We start from the raw sequence: 20,828 nt of genomic DNA on the forward strand, positions 1-20,828 counted from the left end.
TAGGTGAACTAGATGCCATATCCTTCTGCCATCATGTTTTTTTCTTTTTAAAAAATTGTTTTTAGAATTTTATTGTTGCAATGTAATTATACATCCTAGTGAGATTTAAAACGATACATTCATATAGGTAACATCTCCTAGAGTTAGCATCTGTGAGGCCCTGGGTTCAATCCTTAGTATCTTACACACACACACACACACACACACACACACACACACACACACTTTGTCACTATGCTTTTCTAAATCAACTAAAAACCAAAATAACCAGATTCACTTTACCTGGGCGTGAAACCTGACCTTGCTTTATAGATAACCCTGCGAGGCTTGCCACTTAATTCCAATGGTCTAATTGCAACCTTTGCTGGGCATGGTGGCGCACACCTGTACTGCCAGTACTTGGGAGGCTGAGAGAGGAGGATCGCAGGTTCAAGACCAGCCACAGCAATAGTGAGACTATCAGCAATCTAGCAAGACCCTGTTCCAAAATAAAAAAGGGGCTGGGGGCGTAGGTTGGAAGTAGGATGCCTTGGGTTCAATTCCCTATAACACATAGACACCAAATTAAATAAATGCAATTTCTCTGCTCTGTTTCCCTAGAAGCAGAGCCTGAAGCAGGGGTCCTCATTCAGCAAGCGTTTTGTGGTGTCGTCTTAGAAGAAGGTAAGAGGTAATATTTAAGCAAAGCTTTAGTCTTAGCTAGACAGTAGCGCCCACCTGTCTGTATGGTGCGTTCCACTAGAATTTTGATCCAGAGCGAGTCCTGCTGGGGGCTGGAGTACTCATAGCTTAAAATCTGTGTCCTGACAAACTGTATTCTTCACATAATAAGAGCACCCACTCTCTTTGGGGTCATGATCTATCAATTTTTGCTAATCAGGTAATATCACTGGTATGTGACATCTGTATGATATTTGAACCTGGCCGGTGAAGACGCTTTGAATCCTAATAAGAAAAATAGACACTCTACGGTTAGCACACTGGCACAGTATGGAAGGCTGCCTTTCCTTGAAGAACTTGGGAAGCAAGGACGTCAGCAGCAGAGAGCCGGCTGCCTTGTGTCCTCCACCAGGGCCACCGAGGGCGGGCTGCTCTCCTCCAGCTGGACCGGCATCCTCAGAAAATGCGGGAGTCAGGTGTCAGGCCAGAGCAAGAACACGGAAGGCCCTCGCCTTGCTCCACTGATCTGCACGTTTCCCTGGCCCACCCACACTGCACCCCTGCCCCAGACTGGCAGGTGTCCCCTCCCTGTATGGGAGACGTGCTGCCGTGTGACTTGCTTGGAAAAGGGCGTTGGCAAAGAATGAGTTTCTTCCCGAACTCGCTAGGCGAGAAGTCAATGCCGGAGTGTGTTTTCTTTCAAGACCAACAGCCGAGGAGAGGACCCCGAAAGAAAGGGGACATTACAAGCACGGAGAGGAATTGGGGCTGATGGCGCTGGTCTTGCGACGATGTTTACCCCACAAGGCTGGCATTTGCAGACACTGGTGCGTGTTCTCTCACCCAGGAGAGAGCCCTCTAATTTGTTGGATAGCTGTGTCGCCTCTGGGCCTTGATAATGTCATGCCATTGGGGCACTGTATGTCTCCCTGCTGTCCTCAGCTCTGTGATTCTGAGCACGTCTTTACGTGCTTATCAGTCACCCATTTGCTAGCAGATCAGTACTCCTTCCTACGCATGGGGCGTCATAAACAGGGAGAATTCAGCCGGGTGTGGTGGCGCACACCTGCAATCCCACGCCTGGGAGGGTGGGAATGGAGGATGACAGGCTCGAGGCCAGCCTCAGCAACCTAGCAAGGCCCTCATCAACTCAGTGAGACCTTGTTATAAAATAAAAAATAAACCGGGCGTGGTGGCACACGCTTGTGATCCCAGCATTCGGGAGGCCGAGACAGGAGGATCGCAGGCTCGCAGCCAGCCTCAGCTACTTAGTGAGGCCCTCCGCAACTCAGTGAGACCCTGTTTCAAAATAAAGAATAAAAAATAGGCCTGGGGGTGTCGCTCAGAGGTAGAATGCCCCTGAGTTCGATCCTTAGTCTTGCAAAAAATAAAAAGTAAAATAAAGAGTAAAATAAAATAGGGCTGGGGGTGTCGCTCAGAGGTGGAATGCTCCTGGGTTCAGTCTCTGTGCCACAAAACAAAACAGATGTTGATGAGATTTCAGTAGCTATTTTTGTGCCGTTGTGCACGAAGCTGTTTGAATATTCTCCGTAACCTGGGAAGGAAGTCAAAGGCAGTGCTACACCTGAGGTGGGATTATGGGCGGTCGCAGAGGAACTTGTCACAGCTTGCGGCTTTGAGGAGGATTTCCTCAGGGTCAGAAGCCGGCGACCTTCTTGTTAGACATGCCTGGTGCTCTGCCCACCCTGAAAGTATTTCTACGACCCCGTTAAACTCCTGGGTGCAAAACAGTGTCTACTGCGTCCACATCCCTACGTGACTGCGGGCCACTGACCCTGTGTGTGGTATCTGTTCTCTCTTGTGACATCTGCCTGCGCGAGGATTCATCGAGCTGCTCGTCTGTGTCATAAAACTACCCCATGCCAGCGCTCCGTGCAGCCGGAGCGGGGCCCGTGGATTTAGGACTTGTCCCTGTTGCCGTTCAGCCTTCTGTAGTGAGCTTTCCTCTAGATGTGCATTCTGGGTTTATTAGATGCCCCGAGAGGTCAGTATTTATTTATTTATTTATTTATTTATTTATTTATTTATTTATTTATGCAGTACTTACTGGGGAAACATTCTACCTCTGAGCTACACCCCCAGCCCTTTTCTTATTCTTTATTTTGAAACAGAGTCATACTGTGTTGCAAAGGCCCTCACTAAATAGCCGAGGCTGTCCTCAACTGTGAGCCTCTCGTCTCAGCCTCCCGGAAGCTGGGATGACAAGCGTGCGCCACCACGCCCGGCTACTTGTTTTTTTTTTCTTTTGTTTTATTTTAAGCAGACTTTTATTGGTACAGTGTGATTCCACATCGTAATGAGGTTCAGAGTGGTAGGAACAGACCCATACATGTTACTGAGATTGGTATTGATGATTTAGTGTATGTTCAGAGCATCATTTGAACCATTTCCTTCATTTTGAAATATCTTACGCCTTTTTTTCTTTCTATTGGTGCCTTGCAGTCGTACATCTTAATGGAGTACAAGATGGTGGAGGCACACATGCTCACATCACTCATGTAGCCCTTCCCCAATCCCCTCCCCTCCATCCTTCTCATGTTTGGCCTAGTGATTGACTTTGATATGTTTGTGAATGTACATCAGGAACATTAGAGAATTTCCCTCCTCCCCTCCCATGCCCTCGGTTAGGTCGTCTTACTTACTCATCTATAGAATTTCCCTCTTTGTCTAGAGTTCCTCCTATGGCCCATTTTCTCCCTAGCTTTCGCATATTAGGGAGAGCATTCGACTTCTTATTTTTTGTGACTGACTAAACTCATTTGGCATAATGTCCTGTGTTTTCATCCATTTCCCTGCAAATGATGTAATTTTGTCCATCTTTATGCCTGAGTAAAATTCCATTGTGTACATATCCCATAGGCCTTTCATTCTTTCTTTCTTTTCTAGCTTTTTCATATTTTTAATTTTGAAACAGACTCTCGCTAAGTTGTCAGGCTGACCTTAAACCTGTGATTTTCCTGCTTCAGTCTCCCAAATAAATGAGATTATGTGAATGTACCACAATACTTGGCTATTCTTAGATGGCTTTTTCTTATTATAAGTTTTGACTACAAAAAAAAAATCTCAGGACACTGATATTACCTAATGATGAGAATAGGCATGGGGGATGCTATTATTCTATCAGAAGGTTAGCTAGTCACTAATGGTTTTCACTAATTGCTCCACAGATTACACAGAGTGACCCTTTTGGCTTGACTAAGCCCAGTACTGGGTAGACCTGTCCCTATGATCAGATGGAGACCATTCTCTAGTTATGAACAACGCTGTGCTTTGATAATTCCCTGGCATAGCCACTTTCTCCAACTTGCTTTTTCTAAGACAATACTACCACAAAATTTTCTAAAAACAGAAATCCTGCTCCAGGTAATTCTTCCGTGAATGTCGCGTCCCTAAGGCTCCGTCCTGCAGAGCCCTGGGAAAGAAGACACAAACGCCGAGTCTGTTGATGATGTTTCCTCTTTAATGCTTCCCCTTCAATGCACACAACAGGCAAATATATATCAGTCTCATCACCCCTCCCTCATCACTCCACCAACCCCAAGCTTCCCACAGCCAGGGCATGCACATTTCTAACCCTCTCATAGGTGGGCTGGTGGTAGCACGAGGCGCTGCGTCACTGATCATCCGTAGGGCGCCTGATAGGGCTCACTGCGCAGGCTCAGGGCACCGCCAGCCTCGTGAGCCTCGTGACTTGGCAACATGCCTAGGCGCCATCTTGAGCCACCACCCCTTCCCGGTCTAGCCGAGCAGGCCCCAACACGTGAAAGTTTGGAAAACACAACATACATAGAAATTAAGATTCTGAAGGTAGACGTGGTAGCACACACCTGTAATCCCAGCACTTAGAGGGCGGAGACAGGAGGATCACAGGTTCAAGGCCAGACTGAGCAACCTAGTGAGGTTCTATTTCAAATAAAAAAAAATTAAATAGGGCCAGAGTTGAAACTCGAAGGTTAAAAAAAAAATTAAATAGGGCCAGGGTTGAAGCTCGAAGGTAGAAGGCCTCTGGGTGTAATCTTCAGTACCCCCCCTCCACACACACATATTATGAATCAAACATCACAAACCTTGAAAAAAAAGCCATATTTCAAGCCAAACAAAAATGCACATGGTGGTTTTAGTTTTGCTCACTATTTTAGAAATATGCAGCAACATAACACACAGGCATTGTGGATCAAGATGAGTCACAATGCCACTGTGACTTTTGAAAAGCCCAGCCAAAAGCTAATGGCTCATCACAGAAAAAAAGCTACCGAGCGATGAGTCTCCTAAAGGCACCTTCCACGTCCTGCTCCTCAGGCTGTAGATGAAGGGGTTCAGCATTGGAGGGACCACAGAGTACATCACCGAGGCCACCGCTGTCGTCCTGGGTGAGTCGGTCACCACAGAGCTGATGTACACACCCATACCTGTCCCGTAGAACAAGGAGACGACAGACAGGTGGGACCCGCAGGTGGAAAAGGCTTTATACTGTTCTTTTGATGATGGCGTTCTCAAGACTGAGGACACAATGGGAACTTAAGAGAAGATAATTCCAGAGAGGGGAACTCCACCAAGTATGAACACTGCTACATAGACCGGGACATTATCAAGGAGGGTGTCAGAGCAGGCCAGCTCGAGGACCTGAGCAAGCTCACAGAAGAAGCGGGGGATCTCCAGGTGTGTGCAGAAGGACAGCCGCAGCAACATCAGACTGTGCATCAGGGCAACCACAGTGCTGAGGAGGAGGGAGACCAGGGCCAGCAGGATGCAGAAGTGGGCTTTCATGATGACCGTGTACTTCAGAGGGTGACAGATGGCCACATAGCGGTCATAGCCCATCACGGCAAGGAGATAATTTTCCAAATATGCAAAAATTAAAACAGAGAAGACCTAGGAAAGGCAGTCAGAGCATGTGATGAATCTGAATGCCCAGTAGTATCTTTGGGACCATGCAGGTGCTCAAACGGACGTCATTCAGGGACAGGTTGCAGAGGAAGAAGTGCATGGGGGTGTGCAGGTGGGAGTCGGAGCTGACGGCCAGGACGATGAGCAGGTTCCCCAGGACGGTGACCAGGTACATGGACAGGAACAGGCTGAAGACGAGCGGCTGCAGCGCTGGGTCGCCTGTCAGTCCCAGGAGGAGGAATTCGGAAGATGTTAGGTTTCTGGGTTGCCTGTTGCTGGTGAATTTTTATAAAAAGCATGGGGTGAAAAGATAATAAAAATGTCTGAAAAGCACCAGCTTGGGAAGTTGATAGACACGAGAGCTGTCACTCCTCCATCTCTACTTTACTGCTCATCTTCCCTGCAGTGAGGACCGCTCTCCAGGCTCCAGCACAACCCCTGAGTGCTGTAGCAGTTGATGGACTTTAAGACATAATTGATTAAAACCAAACCTTTCTTGTGGTGCTGTGGACTCAAGTGAATATTCAGGTGTTTTCTGGTGCTGCTCTCCTCTCTGTCCCTGTCCACTGACTCCTGTTTTTCCTCCTTTCCCTTCACTGAGATGAAACCTGATTGAAAACCAGTCCTTTTTCAGATTGGGTGCAAAGTGTTGAGAAGGAATCAAATACAAACGTGACTTTTGGATGGAGAGTCTTGCTTTCAACAAATGTTGATAATGAAATATTATCAGAATATTAGAAGAATATCTATCTTCTAAGGCAACTACATCCAAACATCAGCTCATTTTAAAATCATCTGAAGGTTTTTATTTTTTTAAATTCCATTTTCTTTTTTTATTGGTACATTGTTGCCATACATCTTATTTTCTAAATACTCTCTTTTTAAAAATTTTTATTGAACATAAGTGGTACACATTTAAACTATACTTGATACCCGCTCCCCCCTCCCGCCCCTGTTTCCCTTCCCTCTCCCAACAATGATTGTCCCGGGTGACCATGCCATATTCATAATTCTACACATATTCGGATGTGGACCCTCGTTAATCAAGTTCAGCATTCCTCCTCCATCTTTCCATCCTAGCTTTACTGGTATTTTCCCTCCATTATCTGGAGTCTCACTGGTATCCTCTACATTCCCTAGTTTGGGCATATTAGAGGAAACATATGTACCTTCTCCTTCTGTGCTTGGCTGATCTCACTTAACATAATGTTCTCCAGGACTTTCCAACTTCTTGCAAATGATATAATTTTGTTCTTCTTTATGCCTGAATAGAATTCCATTTTGTGTATTTCCCAGAGTTTTGCTATCCATTCATCTGTTGATGGGGACCTGGGTTGGTTCCATATTTTGGCTATTACGAATTGTGCTGCTATGAACATAGGTATGCCTATGTTGCTGTAGTTCTCTGAATTCAACCCTTTAAAAAAATACCCAGGAGTGGTGGAGCTGGATCATATGGTGGATTTATTCCCAGCTTTCTTAGGAATCTCCACACAGATCTCCATAGTGACTGAACTAGTTTGCACTCATCTGAAGGTTTTTAAAAATCACAGATGAGTTCATTCTATCGTCCCCGTGCCCCTGGGCCACTCGGGGAGCTCAGTTTCCCTCACAGTGTGAGATACAGTGTGTGACTGTCCAAGAGCAGCCTGGCCATGTCGGGTATCTAGGTATACTGGAGGATCTGATAACAGAAGACATGGCATTCTGGCTCACCTGTGTTCTGGTCACTCTAATTCATTCTGGAAATCAAAGCCCTGAGCCGAGGACACAATCACAGCGAAGGTGGCCCAGTCACAAGAGTCCTCAAGGCGCCCTTCATCTCCCTGTTCCTCAGGCTGTAGATAAAGGGGTTCAGCATTTGGGGGACCACAGTGTACATCACCGAAGCTACGACACTCTTAACAGAGGAGCCCATCACTGCAGAACTCAAGTACACGCCAAAACCTGTCCCATAGAATAAGGTGACAACGGACAGGTGGGACCCGCAGGTGGAAAAGGCTTTGTACCTCCTCCCCACTGATGGCATACTCAAAATGGAGGCCACAATTTTAATATAAGAGAAAATAATCCCCGAGGGAGGAACAGCAAAAAATATATAACCCACTGAGTACAGCAGGGTGTTACTGATGAAGGTGTCGGAGCAGGCGAGCCTGACGACCTGTGCGAGCTCACAGAAGAAGTGGGGGAGCTCTGGGTGTGCTCAGAAGGACAGCGGCAGCACCATCAGCGTGTGCAGCAGGGCATCCACAGTGCTAAGGAGCAGTGACAGCAGCACCAGCAGGACACAGAGGCGGGGGCTCATGATGACCGCATACCTCAGCGGGTGGCAGATGGCCACGTAGCGGTCATAGGCCATGACTGCAAGGAGACAGTTCTCTAGCCCACAAAATATCAGGACACAGCACAGCTGGGCGAGGCATCCCGCTTAGGAGATGCTCTGGTCCTGCGTCTGGATGTTCACCAGCATCTTGGGGATGATGGTTGTGCTCAGACACACGTCATTCAAGGACAGGTTGCAGAGGAAGAAGTACATGGGGGTGTGCAGGTGGGAGTCGGAGCCGACGGCCAGGACGATGAGCAGGTTCCCCAGGACGGTGACCAGGTACATGGACAGGAACAGGCTGAAGACGAGCGGCTGCAGCGCTGGGTCGTCTGTCAGTCCCAGGAGGAGGAATCCTGAAACAGCTGTCTGGTTTCTGGGCTCCATGTTGCAGGTGAATCTAACAGGAAACAAATGAGATTAAACAATAATACAATTTCTGGACAGCATTAGTATTTCAGAAGTCAATAAAAATGAGAATTGTCAGTCCTCGATATCTGCGTGCTGCTGACCTGCCGTATGACGTAAGGACAGCTGTCTAGGCTCCAGCACACCCCCCGGAATGCTGTGGCATTGATGGACTTTAAGACCCAGCTCATTAAAACAAAACCTTTCTCTGTGAACTCCAGTGAGTATTCAGACGTTTTCTGGTGCTACTTTCCCCTCTGCCTCTCTCTACTGACTCCTGTTTTTCCTCCACTGAAACTTGAATAAACGCAAGGAGTGTTTTAGATTAAGTGCAAAGTATTGAAAAGCAATAAATGTAAGAGATGGGTTTTCAAAGGATTCTCTTTCATGGGTTAACAAATGTTGATAGTGAAATCTTTACATCTGTCTGTTAGAGCATAGCTCCTGACACTGGCCGGCTTCAGAATCATCTGAAGACTGTGACAGGCTACGCAAGGTGAGTTCCAGCGTCCTCATCTACCCCCCAGACACACAGGTGAGCTGAGTTGCTGCCACACGTGTGAGGTCCAGTGTTCGCTGTCCAGGACTGAAGCTGTGGCCGTATGTTCTCACTGACACGTTGATGCTTAGCCTGTCTCTGAATGCTTCTGGATAGCTCAAAGCTGGCATTCCTAAGTCAGATCTCAGATCTCAGAGGTTCCTTTTGCACTCTGTGTGTGTGTGTGTGTATGTGTGTGTGTGTGTGTGTGTGTGTGTGTGTGTAAGTGTGCATGACACTAGCGATTAAACCCAGGGGCATTCTACCTCTGAGCACTGGGACAGCAGCCTATCCCACCCCCCGGGGTGGACCGTGAAGCTCACACACTCTGACTGTGCTCCAGGCTCTAGAACACGCTTGGGAGTGGGAGACGCCGTCAAGTGCATGAGGAGCCGGGGTGCTGTGCTTCTACGCTGCGGACTACGGGGTCGAAGTGCTAGGTGACTTTATGGGGAAAGTCATTTCTCATTGTACACGTGCATGCCGCCGTCACATGGTACACTTTGAATATATGCAATTTTTTAAATATATACATCATGAAACCAGGTGTGGTGGTGCACGCCTGTCACCCCAGGACTTTGGACGCTGGAACAGGAAAATCAGAGGTTTGAGGCCAGCCTCAGCAACTTAATAAGACCCTCAAAACCTAGGAAGACCCTGTTTCAAGAAAATTAAAAATGACTGGGGTGTAGCTCAGAGGTAGAACTCCACTGAGTTCAATTTCCACTATAAAAATCTATGTATGTATGTGTCTATCCATCTGTCTATCTATCCATCTGTCTATCTATCATCTACCTATATATATTATAAATATGCATTTCTTCTATTCACGGTATGCTTTTCTAGAATGTATGTATGTGTGTGTCAGTGCATGTGTAACATAAAAGTTCCCAGGAAGTCCCATGATGAAGAACAAACAGCAAAGCCAAGCACATTGCCGGCGTCTGAGACCCTCGCGCTGACATTTCCAGAAGGTTTCTGCCGTGCCTGTCAGGAGCCATCGCAGAACCATTATTCATTTCTCAAAAAAAAAAATCCCCATGTTTTAGGGGAACACAGAGGGAAAAAGGAGGAGAAACACAAGGTGAAAGGTGCAAAGAAACTGTTGGAAGCGGCTCCGGAAGCAGCAGTCGTTGTTAGAAAAAGGAGAGAGAAAGCCAACAAGGGAGGGAAGGACAGGGAGGGAATGGGGTGGGATTGGGTAGGGGCTAAAGCAGTGATGTGTCCATGTATGTACACACAAACTTTTTACCCCAATATGATGTATGAATATAATCCACTAATAAAAATTTTTAAAAAGGAGAGAGAAAGATCAGGAAGCTGTGAATTTGCATGGGAACCTGATGTCACACGTGGGCATTAAAATGCACGCAGTGACAAGTGTCTGAGAGGCACCGTCCCGTGTCCACGCATGTGCAGAGGAGCACCAGGTACCTGGGTGGACTCCGGAGGAGCGCTGCTCAGCATCTCAGGCTCACGGTGGCAGGCGAGTCCTCGGGAGGAGTGGACGGGATCAGGGCTGCCCCCAGATGACTCCCGCAACCTCTGTGTCCCCGGGGCGCAACGTCCACCGCTCCTCATTAGAGCAGCACTTTATACACCCTCTGATCCCAAGAGAGCGGGTCCTTGGAGACCGTGTCTGCCGCAGCGAGGGTTAGGGTGGTGGGGCCCCTGAGCCCTGAGTTTGGGTTCCACCATCCGATCTTTGCGTTGCCTGGGGCTCTCCTCAGCCCGGCCCTGGGCACAGGACACCTGGGGCTTCTCTAACAGGCTCCAGCCCTGCTCTACTGTGCTCAACAAGCCTATTTCTTTTTAATTAATGTCTGCAGGAATCCTGATGTGGATATGAATAATAACCTTTTCTGGTGCTGGGGATAGAACCCAGGGCCATTTTACCTCCATGCTACACCCCAGCCCTTTTTTGTTGCAGGCTGTCCCAGAACCTGCAATCCTCCTGTCTGAGCCTTCCACATTCCGGGATGACGGGCACGTGGCACCTCAGCTTGAGAAGATAGCCTCCAAACAAAACCACAAACACTAAGATATCATTCTATGTGCGGCTCAGTAAGGGTTGTTGTTTTTATTATTACATGTACCTACTCCTAAAATGTTCTTTGTAATCAATATGGATTGAATATGTGCTATAAATACAGCTCAGTTACCGGGCGTGGTGGCGCACGCTTGTAATCCCTGTGCTTGGGAGGCTGAGACAGGAGGATCCCGTAGGTTCGAAGCCAGCCATTCTGGCTTAACAGACCCTGTTTCCAAATTTTAAAAAAGTATAAAATAGGTCTGGGAGTATAGCCTGGAGGTAAAGGGGCTTCCAGGAACCCCAGGACCACCTAAAAATAAAAATAAAAAATAACAAAAATAAATAATAATAATAAAATATGGCTGAGTATAGCTTGGAGTTAGAATGTCCTTGGTTCAATCCCTCGTATACACACATATGCACGCATGCACACATACACACATGCACGCACACACACACACACACACATGCCCTCACAAAGAGAATTATTGAGCACAAACAGGGGAAATATTAACTAACGAACCAGATTAAGACTTACTGCCTAGATGCGGCCACTCAGCACATTAAGGAAGATCCGAACAGGCCACACACGTAAAAAGTAAGTTTGCAATCGAGAGAACTAGGAAAGGAAATAAAGAATCTTTATACACTGACCAAGAACCCCACGAGGTCGATCTCTGACACAGAATTTCCAAAGTGAAACATCACTATATTCTCTCACATAAAATGTAAAAAGACAGTCAACCACATCAAAGAGAAATATGAAGTAGCAAAATAACACTTCACACTGCGAGATGTCTGGGCCAAGGAAAATGTCTTCCTTGATGGGGGACCCCAGGGTCACCCCTGGACATCACTCCATTCTGCTCTTGCCTGGAGTCGCGGCAGACACCTGGCCAGAGGTCGTATTGTATGTCACAGAACTGCAGACCAGGCTGAAGCCAGGTGGACGCGCCCTGAGCCGTCCTGTCCTCGCAGTGATGGGGGCAACCGCACTCTTCATATGACCACGGCTCCCTTGCCAATTATGCTAAGCAGGATTAGTCAGTCGCAAAAAGTAAGAAATCGGATGCATTGCAGTCATACATCTTAATGGGATCCAAGATGGTGGAGACACACACGCACGCCTCACCCAGTTAGCGATCCTCTTGTCTCCGACTGCCAAGGGCTTAGATTACAAATGTGTGCAACCCCACCCAGCTTTAGTGTCCAGTTAATGGACTTCATTTTCGTTTTCTGTATATTTAAATATCCAATTTCTATTCCCCACCTTCCAACAAACTGTGTTTATTAGGATTTTTTTATCTTTGCCAAATAGCTTAACATTGAACACATATCATATCAGGGGGAAATTATTACATTATACCCCTAGCCACTGGAGTGTGAGACTCCTCAATCCCAAACACTCAACACGGGTGTGTGTGTGTGTGTGTGTGTGTGTGTGTTTCTGTGTGCGTGTTACCAAAAAAATCAAACAACATATTTTTAATTCTACATTTAATCCTATATTTTATTTTAATACAGTTTGGGATATAAAAATGGGTTCAGTAACCTAAGAAAATACTTATATATAATATATATGTTCACGGTACTATTATTCATTACACTACTTTCACATCATATCTTCTCTGCGGAGACAGGGACTGGGAGTAAAGCCCTGTTGGCAAGCTTTGGAGCTCCAGATCTGCAATAAAAAACACACATTATGTCAACACCCCTCCCTGTGTTCCTCGTGTATCTGGCCGTTTCTAGGTTCACTTTCGTGCCTGACTTCATTCCATCTTTTAGCAACATTTAGGGTTGTTTTGATAGTTAGATGCAGATTTGAAAATAGTAGAGCTCCATTGATATTTCTTGTAGACAACTAGAAAGACTTTTAGGTCATGTATGTGAGGCTCAAGTTTTGTATGTAAGGAACAGGGGTCCAGTCCGCCGAAGCACCGCGCACATGGACTTCACACCAAGATTTCCCCTCCTGGCTTCCTCCCTACACAGTAAGCAAGTCGTGAACTCTGTTTTAATCAAGTGGCGGGGACTATCCTAGCCCAACACTTTGCACTCACTCTAAGAGGTGGACGGCATGTGTCATAAGTGAAAGCGCGCTGTCCACACCCTCCATCCACCCTCTGTTGGACGGCTCTCCGTCCCAGCCTGGAGCCAGAGACCTCTAGCCTTGCCTGCCCGTGTGCCAACACCAATAGCCAGCTCTCAAACTCCAGCCACTGTGAGGACTCCCAAACATCCCATGCCTGCCAGAAGGCTGGACACCCTCTCCCTCTGTCCAGGAGAGACAGGACCGCGGTCTTTGACATAGACCTTCAGTGAGGAGCTGATACCACCACCCTGCCCTCCCTTCCCGTCCCCCAGCCCCTGACCTTGGAAGCAGCTCTGCATTCAGGGACATTCTCTCAAAGACGTGCCGGCAGAGCTGTTGAAGGATCCAGCAGGTGTCCCTGAGGAAGGGCAGCAGCGGGGGACAGTCAGGAGGGTGGGCAGGGGTAGGAAGACACAGGCGTTTTCCTTTAGATAAGACTGCAAACCGCCCGCACAGGGGAAGGGCCTTTGTGCTGAAGCAGTAAGTACTCATGGCGGTTCTGCAGACACGCTCTGTCTGGAGCAGTTGATTTCAACCAATAGGGAAATGCACGTTTGCCATAGAAACCATGAAACCCTCCCCCTCAGTGGCTCCTTCAGTATCTGGGAGACAGGAATCTGTGTCCTGCTGCAGATGTGTAGACTGGGGACCATGGACACCTCTGCCCTGCCCACGAGTGGCCCTGCCCTCTGGGAGTGAGCCGCTGCCTCCCTGAGTGGTCCATGCAGAGCCGATATGGCGGGGGCACACCCACCTGGACACCTTTTCCTTCGATTTCACTTGTCTCTGAATGCTATGTCTCTCAAGTGCGAACAAGGTGGAAGAGAAGCAGATGTTCCTAATGGCTGCCCTCTCCTGCAGAAGAGGACTCTGTGAGCCACGCTGCGGCTCCCCTGACCCCACCTCAGCCCTGGGTCTGTGCCTTCTCTCAATGAGATGCGTGCAGGACCGGGGAGACAGGCCTTGCAGCCAGGGGTGAAGGACAGCAGGGTTCAAGCTCAACCCAAGCTGCGGGTCAGGAGGAGCCTCCAGGTCATGGGCTAGAGGCTACCAGTGTGGCCCTTGGTGGAGGGGACAAAGTCCCTCTGTTTGCTGAGCAGTGATGGCACATGTCCAGTACCCAAGGGCACCGAAGTGCTTGAGGTTGAGAAACTCTCCCTGGGCACAGGGGTTGCAGCGGTGCTGCTGGGCTTCAGAAGGAAATGGGCTCTGGGGAGCGAATGGCAGATGTGGGCAGAAGATAAAAGACAAGAGGCCGCCCCTTCTCCTGCCCAGCTCAGCCTCTCACCACGAGCACCAGCAGCTCCACCAGCAGGTCCCGCGGAGCCATCCATACACGAGGCTTCTCCATGCCCACCGGACAAAGCGGGCCGGACTCTGCTTTGGGGACCAGCACTAGTGCTGGTTCCACCTCTGGGGGTTGTACCAGGACGAGGTCCGTCTCTGGAATAGCTGTTGCTGCTGCCGTGGGGTCCACACCTCGGCCCTCAGCAAGCCCAGGAGCCGGCCCTTGCTCCAGGACACAGGTGGAAGATAAGTGTCTCTGAGCTTCCAGTGCTGAAAAAGATCCCAGAGGACCACCTTCCCTGAGCCCTTCTCTTGCCTGAGAACAACCTGCCCTCCTGCGACCGGGCCCTGCGTCCACAGCAGGGAGAATTAGAAGCCCGAGGGGCACTGCTTGCTGGGTGCCAGGGCTGTTCAGGTATCCAGCCCCATGTCCCACGTGGAGTCTCTTCATCATGGCCCCACAGCGCCCCTTCCTCCGGTGACACAGGTACCTACCCTTAGGCTCAGCCTCAATGGACTCCACAGCCTCCAGCCCGGTCAGCTGGCACAGAAGCAGGTGGACACGGTGCTGCAGGTCCGAGCCAGGCATGCTGACCTGCACATAAGCCTCCACCTGCCTGAGGCAGTAGAAATCAGGAGGCTGATCAAAGTCCTTGGGGCACTGTTCCAGCCAGGTCTCCAGGATATGATACATGGCCCTGTGGGCAGGTGGGCAGCAGTCAAGAGTCCAGGCCTCTCCTGCACACAGCCTCCACAGCACCCCTGTGGATCTGAGCTCCCGAGCCATCCCCAGCCCTCTGCCATAGTAACCAGGCCACCAGGCAGGGCTGCAAAGATCTCCTTCAGAGGATCCCCACATCCACCCCGTGAGCGAGCAGCTCTCCTCCTCCCCCAGGGAGCTGACCCCCTACTGTCTCCCGTCTGTCTGTGTTCCTCCCCACTGCATTGTCAACTCCAGGAGCTTGGACCCTCTACCCAGCATTCACAGGGCCCTGGTGACCCTCTGCTTTGCCTACTGATATCATCCTGAAGCCGCATATGCACTGGGACAGGCATGGTCCTGTTTGCCTGCTGACACCTTCCTGCTCAAGTGCACAGCCTGCACCCTGTGTGCAGAGTCCCAACCTCTCTATGGCCAGGTGGAGGACAGGTGGGCACGCCTGCCTGGGATGAGCTGTGCTGGGGAAGGATTCTCATGGGGACCAGCTCTGAGCCCCTGTCTCTCCTCTGCTCCTTGGGTGCTCATCATCCCACCCATGGCGCTGTGTCTTTCTCCTGCAGCAGGAGGAGCCCAGACCTCAGCCTGCCAGCAGCAATCCAATGTGGATGAGCCAGGGTTTGCCAGCCCTGCTGAGCCAAGTCCTTGCCTCCCCCCCAACCTACAGGGCGCATCTGAAGACATGACCCTTCCTCATTGCCCCAAGCACTCACGCTCTCAGTTCTTCATTTTCTTCGCTGTACTTTCTCGAGCAGGGCACAATGTAACCATATCTAGGGGAAGACAAGAGGGCATCATGCCGACTGTACCTACTCTGACATCTCTGAATATACTGGCTCACTCTTGGGAAGGGCTTGATGACAGGTATATGCCTGACGTCTCATGGAGTGGTGTAAGTGCCCGGAAATGTGCTGTACACAGTAGGCGCCTCATATGTTCATCAAGTGAATTGCAAGATATTTCAGGGGGGCAGTGGCCAGACTCCCAGCCTGCAGTTTCTTGTTTGCCTACACCCAGGTTGGGTATCCCCAGATGGAATCTGGAACGTCCTGTATGAAAGGGAACAGTGCTCTGCTACAGTCCTCAGCTAAGTGAATGCCCTGGTCTAGAAAAATCTTCATGGATAGAAGTCAGTCGCACAGAGAAGCCCCAGCTCTGGCAGCCCACTCCTCTCAGGGCTGTGTTTCCAGGACTCATCACTCCTGTCCCTGACATTGACCGATGAAGCGTGTGCGTTGAGAACCCCAGTTTCCACAGGACTCTCTGTGGCCAGAGAGGATCGGGACCTCCCATGACCAGCCAGGAATGGGCAACACTCTCTGAGCCTGGAGGTTGCACTCACCTTTTAAAAATCAGATTCAGCACCTGCTGGGTGCTGCCATATCTGCCGTAGTTGTTGAGGAAGGTGGGGACAAAATCATGGTCCCCACGAAGCAGGGAAGGCACTAACTGGTTTACTTGCTCTTCCAGCTTTACCAAGTCCGGGTCTGCCGCCCGGCAGTGGTCAGGTGACATCGGGGGAGACCCATTTCCCTCCTGTGTTGAGAAAGAAGGCTGGGTTCAAACCTTGGAACAGTAGCAACTGCGGAGTGAGCCATTGTCCTGCCCTGACATAAAACTGCACGGGAAGATTGGCCTACATGCTATGATTTAGATTTCAAAATCCCCTAAAGCCACACTTGTGAACAATGTGGCCAGGTTCAGAGGTGGGACACGACCAGAAGGGCTTTGGTCACAGCTCTGGAGACAGTGATTGTTCTCTCTCTCTCTCTCTCTCTCTCTCTCTCTCTCTCTCTCTCTCTCTCTCTCTCTCTCTCTCTCCCTGTCTTTCTTTTGCTTCTGCCATGCAGAATTTGATTACTGATGTTTCTTCTCTACTCTAATCTGAAGTTTCACCACATTTAACTGATCCTTGAATGAACTATAAAACTCAAATAGTTCCAAACCTGTGAAATGTAAATGTTCCTATCTATCTATCTATCTATCTATCTATCTATCTATCATCTATCTATCTATCTATCTATCTATCTATCTATCTATCGTGGTACTAGGGTTCCTGGAAGCCCTTCTACCTCCAGGCTACACTCTCAGACCTATTTTTAAAATTTTTTTTTAAATTTGGAAACAGGGACTCTTAAACCAGCGAGGCTGGCTTTGGACCTGCGTGATCTTTCTGTCTCCGCCTCCCAAGCAAGGGGATTACAAGCGTGCGCCACCACGCCCGGCAAATGTTCCCTTCTTTATGTTGGACTTTTCAGGTAATGTGGTCACTGTAAGTTGACTGAACATAGATACAACACACACACACACACACACACACACACACACACACACACACACACACACACACACAGGATCCCCAGGACTTTCTCTCTGAGGGTCGCAGCGTAGGGTAGGAGGGCTTTATTGAACCTGTGCTGGACTGATCCGTGTCCCTTTTGAGGTCCTCCAGGAGAATTTGCAAGGGCTTCCTGGCCGCGGTCTGACCCAACGTCTCCAGAGCTGGACGAGGCTCCAGCTCCTCTTTTTCTTGAGGCCTGCACCTCGGCAAGTCGGGAGGCAGCAGCTCAACATGGCTTCCCAGTGTCTACTGGCCGTTGAGCTGGTCGCATCCGGGCGCCCGGTTACCAGGTTCCGAGTTCCATCATGTCCAGCTCGAGGAGGTGAGGTCACTTCCTGTGGTCCAACTGCCTCACAGAGACCACCCCACTGGCCCCGAGCGGCTGCCTACCCTCTTACAGTGTCAAGGTCAACCTGGCAGGTTCTTACTCAGAAGATTTAGAAATAATGCTCCAGGAAACTCAGATGGCATTTACTGCAGGGTAAAAAGATTTATTATAAAGTGAGAGGAATGGAACTATAGCTCAAAGAATGGTTGGGGAGGTAGAGAAAATAAAAACACATCCCACAGTTGTGTAATCCATTCATCTGTTGATGGACATCTTGGCTGGTTCCATAGTTTGGGGAATTGGTAGGGGATAAATCAGTGATGTGTACGTGTATGTACACACAAGATTTGACCCCAATATATGTATGAATATAATGAACCAATAAGAAATTAAAAAATTAATATAAAAAAATAAAAGCATCACACCTCTGAGGGAACAGTGCAGTATGAGACTCAACGCAGTATGAAACTTTACATGTACCATACAGATTTCTGAAGACTGTTGGGGTCACGTTGAATAAAAAGCATATTTATAAATAGATTCGTATATTTGTGTATTTGTGTCAAATGTGTATACGTGTGTGTGTAGATACTCAATATTCATGTCTATTTCATATTGGTCGTTGCACAAATACATTCATATCGAACCCATTTTTGCCTCTTTACTACACCCTGAACCTTATGATGAAAAAAAGATCTAAGTTTTTTAAGATCTCGCTGAGTTGCTCAAGTTAGACTCCAAATTGTTGCCCACGCCCTGTGCCGGAGTCGTTCCCATCAGGACAGAGCACAAGCCTTCCCTCGCTGGAACCTTCTACAAGCCCCTTTTTCTGAAACGGATCCTGAGTCCGCCCGACTCAGGCTCGCTCCTGTGATGCCCTGGTTTTAGCGAATTGAAATCATGAGTCAAACACCATTGAGAGGGACACAACCCCTGTCCAGGTCCAAGACAAGTTCACCTGTCCCACTTCACCATATTTTCTCATAATTTGAGAGGGATGTAGTCACAAGAGGGTCCGTCATTCTGCCTCCTCAGGAGTGCTGAAATCGTGGCCTTCTCTAGAAACCCAAGTCCAAAGCAAAGGACACATCATAGCCCAGAAGCTGACCACTGACGGGCTCCTCAGGGCGCCTACATGTCCCTGTCCCTCAGGCTGCAGAGGAAGGAGCTCTGCATCTGAGGGGCCACGGGACACAGCACTGAGGCCGCTGCAGTTTTCCTGGGTGGGTCGGGAAGTGCAGAGCTGATGTACACCCCTGCTTGCTTTCATATCCTCCTGCACTGCTTTTATTTCATACACCTAACATTTCCTCCATTACATAGGACTCTTTCTCCATAGAAAAATGATTTTCCTCACAAAGACCCATCCAGACATTTTACATGAGCGCCCTACATGGTCACTTAGATGCATTCTAGAAATCAGTTTTAAATATAAGGATACTGGCCAGGCGTGGTGGCGCACACTTGTAATCCCAGAACTTGGGAGGCTGAGACAGGAGGATCATGGTTCACAGGGAGCCTCGGCTACTGAGTGAGGCCCTCCACAACTTAGTGACACCCTCTTTCAAAATAAAGAATAAAAAATGGGACTGGGGGTGTGTCTCAGAGGTAGAATGCCCCAGGGATCCATCCCCATTACTGCAAATATATATAACACAACACTGAAAAAAAAACATTATAGAAATCTGATTTAAATATAATACCTCTGAAAAAACATTCGCGAAATCTAGCTGATAATGTAATGACAATCACTGAAAAAATGACCTCCCGCCAAGTATTTTCCTCAAAGCTTCCTTCATATCCTCGTTCCTCAGGCTGTAGATGAAGGGGTTCAGCATCTGAGGGACCACAGTGTACATCATGGAAGCCACCGCCATCTTCCTGGATGAGTCGGTCACCGCAGAGCTGATGTACACCCCAAAAGCTGCCCCGTAGAACAAGCAGACAACCAGGAGATGAGACCCACACATGGAAAAGGCTTTGTACTTTCTGCCAGTTGACGGCATTCTCAAGAGAGAAGAGACGATTCGAACATAGGAGAAAATGATCCCAGAGAAGGCACTCCCACCCAGTAGGACAGAAGAAAAATAAACCAAAATGTTATTGATGAGGGTATCAGAACAGACAGATTTAATGACTTGAGAAAGTTCACAGAAGAAGTGGGGGATCTCCAGCTCTGCACAGAAAGACACCGGCAGCACCATCAGGGCATGCAGCAGGCTGTTCACCGTGCCGATGAGGAGGGAGAGCAGAGCCAGCAGGACACAGCGGCAGGGGCTCATGGTGACGGTGTACGTGAGTGGGTGGCAGATGGCCACGTAGCGGTCATAGGCCATTGCTGTGAGCAGACAGCTTTCCAAGACGAGAAAGGCCAGGACAAAGAAGACCTGGGCGAGGCAGCCCACGTAGGAGATGCTCTGGTCCTGCGTCTGGATGCTCACCAGCATCTTGGGGATGGTGGTTGTGCTTAAACAGATGTCTGCCAAGGACAGGTTGCAGAGGAAGAAGTACATGGGGGTGTGCAGGTGGGAGTCGGAGCTGACGGCCAGGACGATGAGCAGGTTCCCCAGGACGGTGACCAGGTACATGGACAGGAACAGGCTGAAGACGAGCGGCTGCAGCGCTGGGTCGTCTGTCAATGGCAGAAGAAGGAATTTGGAAACAGCTGTTTGGTTTCCGGATCCCATGCTGCTGATGAATCTAAAGTAAAAGGTAGATGGCATGAGAATCGAGCGGTGATTCCTGGGTCCTCGGCAGTTGCTATGCAACCTGGGGGCTTGTTAGAGGTGCTGATGCTTGGACCACCCTGCAGACCTACTGAGACGGGATGCAGGGAGGGGGATCGGTGACCCATAACTTAAAAAGCTTCTCACACGCACTAAGGCTTGAGAATCACAGCTCAGCCAGAGCTCTTCCACACTGTGACCCCAAGGAAACACTGAACCCCTTCCCCTGCTTATCTCTGCTCCCCTTCTTCTTCTCCCTCATCTTCTCCATACACAATCTGCTTTTTTTGGTGGGGGTGTTACTGGGGTTCCTGGAAACCCTTCTACCTCCAGGTTACACTCCCAGACTTATTTTATATTTTTACTTGGAAACAGGGTCTCTTAAGCCAGCACGGCTGGCTTTGAACATCTGGCACAATCCTCCTTTTCGCCTCCCAAGCGGGGGGATTACAAGCGTGCGCCAC

General features: G+C 49.0%; 1 protein-coding gene and 1 pseudogene across 2 annotated transcripts; both read right to left on the reverse strand.

The window, feature by feature from the left end:
• Positions 1-1,033: 1,033 nt before the first annotated feature.
• LOC308276654 (olfactory receptor 7G2-like) lies at positions 1,034-7,225 on the reverse strand (annotated as a pseudogene). Its single transcript has 3 exons — positions 7,182-7,225; positions 4,935-5,843; positions 1,034-1,115 (listed from the first exon to the last, which is right to left on the reverse strand). The product of its transcript is annotated as an olfactory receptor 7G2-like (transcript).
• Positions 7,226-7,342: 117 nt separating this feature from the next.
• LOC308276655 (uncharacterized protein) lies at positions 7,343-20,295 on the reverse strand (the record flags this gene model as incomplete). The annotated part of the gene is given in 9 exon segments (XM_080715480.1): positions 7,343-7,771; positions 7,775-7,996; positions 8,000-8,291; positions 13,245-13,322; positions 14,085-14,173; positions 14,253-14,949; positions 15,683-15,742; positions 16,312-16,456; positions 19,410-20,295. Coding segments are annotated over 9 exon segments (2,829 nt in total). The 5' UTR covers positions 20,227-20,295.
• Positions 20,296-20,828: the final 533 nt, after the last annotated feature.

The sequence above is a fragment of the Muscardinus avellanarius genome (genome assembly GCF_963383645.1).
Source record: "Muscardinus avellanarius genome assembly, chromosome: 18".
NCBI classification, from domain to species: domain Eukaryota; kingdom Metazoa; phylum Chordata; class Mammalia; order Rodentia; family Gliridae; genus Muscardinus; species Muscardinus avellanarius.